General features: G+C 43.2%; 1 protein-coding gene across 2 annotated transcripts in view; it reads right to left on the reverse strand.

Moving 5' to 3' along the window:
- Window positions 1–1,400: 1,400 nt before the first annotated feature.
- LOC311247006 (uncharacterized protein) overlaps window positions 1,401–8,312 on the reverse strand; it is a 50,118-nt gene continuing 43,206 nt past the window's right edge. For both annotated transcript variants that reach the window (XM_084337285.1, XM_084337284.1), the window contains 3 exons: window positions 8,159–8,312; window positions 7,152–7,899; window positions 1,401–5,647 (listed from right to left, as the gene is read on the reverse strand). The exon at window positions 8,159–8,312 is cut by the window's right edge and continues 222 nt beyond it. In XM_084337285.1, the coding sequence (XP_084193411.1) occupies window positions 5,612–5,647; window positions 7,152–7,899; window positions 8,159–8,312 (938 nt within the window). In that variant the 3' untranslated portion in view covers window positions 1,401–5,611. The remainder of the gene's footprint in view (window positions 5,648–7,151; window positions 7,900–8,158) is intronic.

Raw genomic sequence — 8,312 nt, forward strand, 5'->3', positions numbered from 1 at the left:
CTAACGACCACCCCTAGGCATGGTTTATTGGTCACAAACCACTCCTGCGCGTGATGTAATGCTTAAATAAATCTCTTTCTGGGTAAAAGCCATTATTTTATACATTTATTGAATGAAATAGTGAATGACATTCAGCTAAATTAAAAGCAATTTCTGATCTTGAATGGCTGCGTTTCAAAAGTGCCTTTCTAGTACAACTCAAAGAGACATCTTATAATGAAATTACTGCATTTTCCGTATATGAATGACCGTTGATGGGAATTGAAACCTTAACCCCAACAGTGCCTAGTGCCATTGACCTACAATACACAGGATCACAATGTTGCTGACGACCTTCTGTACCCCATCAAATAGCACAATCCTGGATGTCCATCAACTCTATTTTGGGAACCTCTGACCCGTGTGACTGAAAGTACTTCCTTTTATTATCTATTTCTATTTTATTATTAAATTTTATTATTTGTATTTTTGCACAATCGAGGCGGGCATGGCCCCCTACATTTCACTGCATGTCTTCTGTATGTAAATATATGTATGTATGTGACAAATAAAACTCTTGAATCTTGAAGTACTTCTAATTGATCCCACTAGATGTCCTCCTAAGCTTTCTTTGGTGCATTTCTCAGGCTGGGCTTCTACATTGTCTGATTTGTGACCATGGAGTGTTTTGATAGCAACAGTGCAACACTATGTGTAAACCAACTAAACACTGAAGACTGTGTGTTGGTAAGGATCCACTCTGAACACAACAGGCTGAGGCCTAAGAGGACAGTTACTGTAAATGGGTTTGCCTTTCTGTCTCTCGTATCTGTGCCTGTTTAGATTTTATTTCGTATGTTGAGGCCTACACATTCCTGAAGGCTGTTTCCCCCGTCTCTCTCTTTAGCACACCCACCCTGCACCTGTGAGCGTAGACCTCCAGTACTATGTTCCTGCTATTGTTATGTCGTCTCAGGAAACTCTGCCAAGATCCACTATGTTTTTCCCACTCGTGCTTGGTTGTATCCTGTTGCCCTGGTCTGTAGAGAGCATGGCGTGCCGATGGTTGAAGAATAAAAACCACTCGTACATCCTAAAAAAGTTAACAGGCAATTTATTTATTCATGTATAACATATATTATCAAGGAAATTAGACATAATACATTTGTTTTTAAAAAAACAAATGGCTTCTCATACAGTATATTCAGTTGCCACACACACACACATGCATGCACGCACGCACACACACATATAGTATTTGATCCTCAGATAGGTGATGTCATAATCCGCTGCCAAACCCAGGAGGGAGTTGCTCGACTACATTCCTGACATAGTCTGGAGCTGTGAGTGGTCACTCAGCCAACCCCCACCCATCACAAATAGATGTGATCGTACATAGACGCACGCACGCACATACACACACACACACACACAACATATATATTATAGCACTCTGTGCCATGCAAATACACAGAGAACATGACTCAACAGAATGATTGCTCTCTCTCTCTCTCTGTGTTTGTACTGCAATCAGTATGCTGTGTAGGGTTCTTTTGGCAGTGGAACATGACATAATCCCATCATCGTAGAGAGATACCAGTAGAAGTGATGAAGAGTGGAAAACAGGATGACTCATAAAGGAGACTCATATAAACGCTGGGCCACGATAGTTTCTGTTGACTTTATTTGTTGAGAAGCTGCAGTTTAATTGACCACTGCTGGGGGTAAAGTCTGTATTAAGCTACACTGAATCTCTACAGTTTCATAAATAGATTTGCAATGGATAACATGTTAGTACAAAAACAATTGTGTTTGGTTACAAATTATTGTAGCCTGAAGGCTAGAATCTGAGGTTGAGGTGGCAGAACTGTGTATGTGTGTGTGTTTGTACACGTGTGTGTGTGTGTGTGTGTGTGTGCGTGCGTGCGTGTGTATGTTCTGTTTGTGATTGACCTATATATGATAATAGCTGTATTGTAAAGACAGGCAGTGTGTTTTTACAACAATGGACAAAGACACTGTTGGTCTTGAGTCATACTAAATGACACATTGTCTTATTACAGAGAACTGTCATCACACACACACACACACACACACACACACACACACACACACACACACACACACACACACACACACACACACACACACACACACACACACACAAATTCCGTACCAGAGAAGAATAACCATGACAGAACAAAACCAGAGCACTATGCTACAGATTAATCACACCTCAAGGTGTAGTACTTACCCAACACATAAATAATAATTAGACATAATTATGTACCAAAATAAGACAAAGGACTGACAGGTATATTAAACAAGTTAGTTGTCGGTCATCAGTCACTCACTCTCTCACGCATTCTCTCTCTTTCTCTAGAACCCTTTCTGGTCCTTGTGTGTGAACATGTTAGATAGGATATATATATGTTGGCTTTGTTACTGACCCAGCAGTGATAACACAAGCAAAGGCCAGATTAATCAAAAGAAAAACACACCCAATCTTATGTATACAGTCACACACAAGTGCTTAGACAAACATAATGATTTACAAATTACTAGACATATTACAGACACACACAATGTCGACCACATTTACATATAAAAATACATCATACAAAGTAAAAAAAAAAGCACGTCAATAGGCCATAATAATGTAAAGAAATGTCTGTCAAGCTTTAATCCCTTTGGGAACATGATTATTTTGTGCAACCTCTGACACATTTATTCATCTATCAGTATATACAGCAGCACCTTCAACAAAGATAAACATCAGTATCTACACCAAGTCATTTTCACATACTTTCTTTTGTGAACACTTGTCTTGAATCTTTAATTCTAGTTTGCAAATGATTAAGCTCAGGCAGCTTCAGAAGTCATATGAAATACTACATGATGTATTACTGAATCATGCAATAGATCTGCATTACTTTAGTATTACTGTTGAACTGATGTTAGAACCTTTACAACTTGGCAACTTTGAGACCGTGCTGAAGAAAGGCAAGCACACCAGCCTGGAACCACAACACTGAGACCGTGCTGAAGAAAGCACACCAGCCTGGAACCACAACACTGAGACCGTGCTGAAGAAAGCACACCAGCCTGGAACCACAACACTGAGACCGTGCTGAAGAAAGCACACCAGCGCCTCTACCCTCTATGGAGAGCAGCACACGGTGGCTTGTGATTTTTTATGGAGGCACCATAGAGAACGTCCTGATGAGTGGTGTTACTGTGTGGTACGGCAACACCACAGCACAGGACAGAAAGCCATCCAGAGGGTCGTGAGGGCAGCAGAAAAGATCAGTGGGCGTGCACCTCTGTCCACTGAGGAGATCTTCCAGACCACGTGTCAGAGCAAGGCCATCATCTACTGAGACCCCAGTCACACTGGGCATGAACTGTTCTCCAAATTGCGGTCCGGCTGCTAATACATCCAAACCGAGGCCAGTATGGTTGAAGAACAGTTTCTTTCCACAGGCTGTGTGCCTACCGAACACTCAAACTTAGTACCATATAGGGCCTGCCCTACTGTACAACAACATACCCCAACTATACAACACTACTATCCCCGACATCTAAGAAGGGAGATCCCCCCTTGAATGGCCCTTCTAAGGTTTCTCTCCTCCACATTGCCTGTGGTGCATTTTTTCCCTAGGTTTTAGTGAGCTTTTCCTTACCGTTGCGTGGGGTATGTCTGGGAGTGTTGCATTTATTTAGCATTTATTAAAAAGTATTTGTACTTTATGGTGTTTTTGTTTTGTTCTTGATTTATTGTGATGTTTCTTCTTGACTTGTTTAAAGAAGACGTGTCCGACCCATACAAATAAATTTGATTTGATTTGATTTGATTTATACCTTATTGATTACTGTACACTTCTCCTTTTACTGTAGATCATAGTATATTATGAATATAGTGCTAATATAAATGCTGTATTAACTATGTTTCAGTTATGCTGTATGCTGTATAGTTATGCTAGTTGAATACCTAGGTTACATTGGTTCTTTTATTATATTTTAAGATGTAACATTCTTGTATTGTCTCATCACTACTGCCTTTAGTATTCTTCTATGCTGTGGGAGTGAGTGGAAAGTAAGCATTTCACTGTACTTGTTAAATGTGACAAAAAAAACAATAATAGTCAATCTTTAATGAGTGCGTTTACATACACAGTAATATTCCAGATTCTAGCTAATATCTTAGTGGCTTAGTCAGTCAGGATATGTTTATATATACATTCAATCTGGCCACATACATGAGTAAACAGAATATTGAGAAAATTGCCACAAAAATGGAACTTATAGAGAACCCAACGGGTAACGGGATAGGGTGTTTAAATGCCCCAGTATCCCTGCCATTAAATATCAGCATCTCCCCACGATCATATCCGTGTTTCACAAAGCCAGGATATCAGCTTATCCCAAGGCCATTGCAAACAGAATACTCAAGTTTTCCTAATTAATGTGCATGTAAACACACCCAATGGTACTGTCATACACCTACTGTCTCACATCCACGTGGGTGGTTGTCTCACCAAGTGGAAATGAATGCACTCTTTATGCTGGAAGTGTATAGTTGATCTCTCTTGGAAATGAATGCACTCTTTATGCTGGAAGTGTATAGAGTAGTTAATCTCTGTCGGCTGGTGGGGATATGGGACGCTGTGCGTTGAGGGACGGTCCTCCAGACAGAATCCCACCATTAGTTCAACGTCAGTCTAACGTAACCGACTCGTGCAGGCAGGGGTGTAGCTCCAGATTCTGGGCCCCCTGAAAGAATGTATTTGTAGGCCCCCAGTGAATGCGAGCGCACGTAAGCGCGCGAGCGGAATTTTTTTGTGCCATTTTTTTATTGACGAAAACGCATAATATGGTTTTTACCTATACATTCGGATCAGCAGTTCAGCACCTGCACTGTTGGTGGGTGAGCCTAGTAAAGGATGTCGCATTGCGTTCATCTTCAATGAATGGACCAATGCAATAGTCTACCAAAGCCCCCCCCTCTCTCTATATATATCTCACACACACACACACACACTTCAGAAACAAACATAGTATCAATGAGAGCATCAATAATACACCTGAGTGATGTCTAGTAAAAAAAAAAAAAAAAAAAATTTGGGGGCCCCCCCCAGTGCTGGGCCCTTGGAATCATCCTAAGCTACCACCCCCAGCTACGCCCCTGCGTGCAGGAGCCACGACTGACACTGAGCAGCGATGACTTCATCATCCAGCGACGTCAACGAGACAAAGCCTTGCATCAGCTCAGATGGTACTATGCAAGTGTGTATGCATATGTGTGTGTGTGTCACAGCCACTGAGGAGTGAGTGGTAGACAATGTACTACATACATCATGTTTTGTATGACCATCCACAGTTGTCTTCGGCATGGATCTATTCTCCTTTGTTCTCCCAATATCCTACGTTCCATCGATAATCATAATTGATCCAGCTTTGCTTCAGCGTCGATCCAAATGTCTAATATTGCTCATGGTCATTATTGCTTCGGTTGATCTCATCCGCATGCGGACAAACTCTGGATCGTCCTTCTCGCACTCCACTGGTTGACACGCAGGTCCCATAGTCACCGTTGGCTGTGCCCTTCTTCGTCGCTGCGTCTTTCAGTCACTCAGACGATGAGGGAGTCTCGGCTGAGGAGGGTGTTCTAGTGGGGAGACATAACCTTTGTGTGAGAAATCAAGCCAACGGCCGAGAACAGAACAGAACACGACGCATAGATTACATAGAGTGAACAGACAGTGAAGAGAAATGGGATGTTACACAGACTTCAATTCAGCTCTGTTAATGGTAATGAGGGTGAGACCTGGGTCAAATTGTATTTCAAAGTCTTTCCAACTATTTGAGGATTTGCTTGAGTGTCATAATGGACAGACCTGTGTCTTCCTGGTGAATTGATTCATTAACCCTTTCACAACCACACTACAGAAGGTTAACCCTTTCACTACCACACTACATACGGTATACTTTGCCGTGTGGCAGTGAAAGGGTTCCGTATTGTCACAGTGAAAGGGTTAACCCTTTGGTAGTGTGGTAGTGAAAGGGTTAAGATGTCTTTGAAAGGATGCTGAATACTGTTTTGGCCCAGGTGTGGTCGGGGGGGGGACAACCAGGCAGGTTATTCAATGTTATAAAGAGAGGTGGAGACATAACAGAATATTCTACCTAGTTCTCATTCTGGTAGCATTTGAACCTGACCTGTCAAAGGTACAACAACAACACTTAGGCCTATTATACCCTTTATATACTGTAATGCAAATGTAACCATATATACCCCATGTTGCACTGGACCACATAACTGCAGTGGCATCTCAGTGCAGTACAATATAATTCAGAAGAAAACAGATATTCTATCCAATGAGTTCATCTGTCATTATCCCTTTATCAGAAGGTATTAATCTGAATGTCGTCACACACATCTCTATGTGCTTGTAGTTAAGTAAATGGTTAAGTGGGGAAACAAATTAAGTTAACTAAAACGACAGATTATATGAACTAGTTCTCGTTTTAACTCATAGATATGAACTTACTCCCAGCCTTTAGTAGGTGCAGCCTGTACTTGCTTTCATCAGGGAATTAAATGGGCAAAGCAAGGTACTAAATAGCTACTGGTATAAAGGCACCTTTGCTGGTTCCCGGCTGTAGACGTACCAGCTTCATATCACACCCGGGCAAATTAACATAGACTGAAATTAACTTTAGATCTTCCGGGTGATGGTATGTCATGTCATTTTCTTTTACCCAGAATTTTTTTTATATTACCGAAACATAAAATCCGGGCCACTCATTTGTCAAACGCTTACCCTGAAGTTGTTGAAATGGTCCAACTTAACACCTCAATGGAGAGTCTTTCTGTTTACTGGGCAGTGGGCACTGCCATGATGAATCAAATGTGACTTGGAGTGAAAATAAAAAAGATTATGTTCTAATTAAGACAAACATTTTGAGAAGTTGGACCTGGGAGATCAAAAGTAAATTTCAGTCTATGTTAAATTTGCCCGGCTGTGATATGAAGCGAGCAAAGCGGTACATACTGTAACAGTCAGAAACCAGCAACATAGCTCTATACTCTGTTGCTGATCTGTCAGTCAAAATATCTTATATATATATATATAATATGTCAACAGACCATAGCCGCAAAAGAAACTCACCACTTTTCTAGATTTGTCTCTGTGCTCGTCTCTGTGATCAGACAGGGTAGGGGTGGAGGCTTGAGACGGGTGGTTGTTAGTGGGGATTGGCCGTGGAGAGGGCCTGTCCGTTCTGCTGCGCCCTGTCTCTGTGTATGGGGGCAGTGAGTCTCCTTCACTGACCTCAAGCCTGTTACTAGGCGACCGGCTGTGATGGTGGCTAGATTCACCGCTGCTCTTTTTAGAGCTTCCCTTAGAGGGTGTGTCCGAATCCTCTTCTGCCCGCCCCCCGCTTTTCCCTTGACCAACCCCTTTCAACTGAACCTTGCGTTCCAACAGGTTGGTGAGGAAGGTGCCATCATAGTCCTTCTCCCTAGAGGAAGAAGAGGGGGGACTGGTACGTGGCGGAGGAGGGGCGGGGCATTCGCTATCCCATGTGCCCCGTCTCTTTTCAGGCGAGGCAATAGGGCTTATATGGCGGTCATTCCCCCTGTCCTGTCTACGATTTTCATCGCGTGGACCATCGTCATGATGATCGTGCTCGTTGTTATGGTAACGCTGTGGTGGGCCGTCCCGATAGGATGGGTACTGGTGGAACTCCCGAAGCTCCATCTCATAGTCCCCCCTGTCGTCATGCCGCTGCTCCTCCCCCCTGGTCCCCCTCTGCTTATAACAGTCGGCGAACTCCTCCAGCTCGTCCAATGAGCCAGTGCGTCCAGCCGTGCGGTACGACTTCCTCTGCAAGTGTTCTGAGCGAGGGTTCCACCCGCTGTAGACACGGCAGCACGAGGAGAGGAATGAGAGACAGGAGGAGACAGTAAGAGAACAACGTGAGAGGACTAGAGAGAAATGGAAAAATATAGTGTGTGTGTTTTTGTGTTTGTTTGTGTGTGTGTTTGTATGTGTGTGTGTGTGTGTGTGTGTGTGTGTGTGTGTGTGCGTGTGTGTGTGTGTGTGTGTGTGTGTGTGTGTGTGTGTGTGTGTGTGTGTGTGTGTGTGTGTGTGTGTGTGTGTCTGTGTGTGCCTACCTGTTGTGGTGATCCTCTTGGCTGTGGTTACGTCGGTGCTGATTATGGCCGGACCTGCGTGTCTGTGAAGAGGAGGGGGCATCCTCACTGTGTCGTCGTGGAGAGGGGGGGTCGTCACGGTAACGTTTGGGCTCAGCATCAGCGTCGTCATGGT

Source organism: Notolepis coatsorum (genome assembly GCF_963971535.1).
Source record: "Notolepis coatsorum genome assembly, chromosome: 20".
NCBI lineage: Eukaryota > Metazoa > Chordata > Actinopteri > Aulopiformes > Paralepididae > Notolepis > Notolepis coatsorum.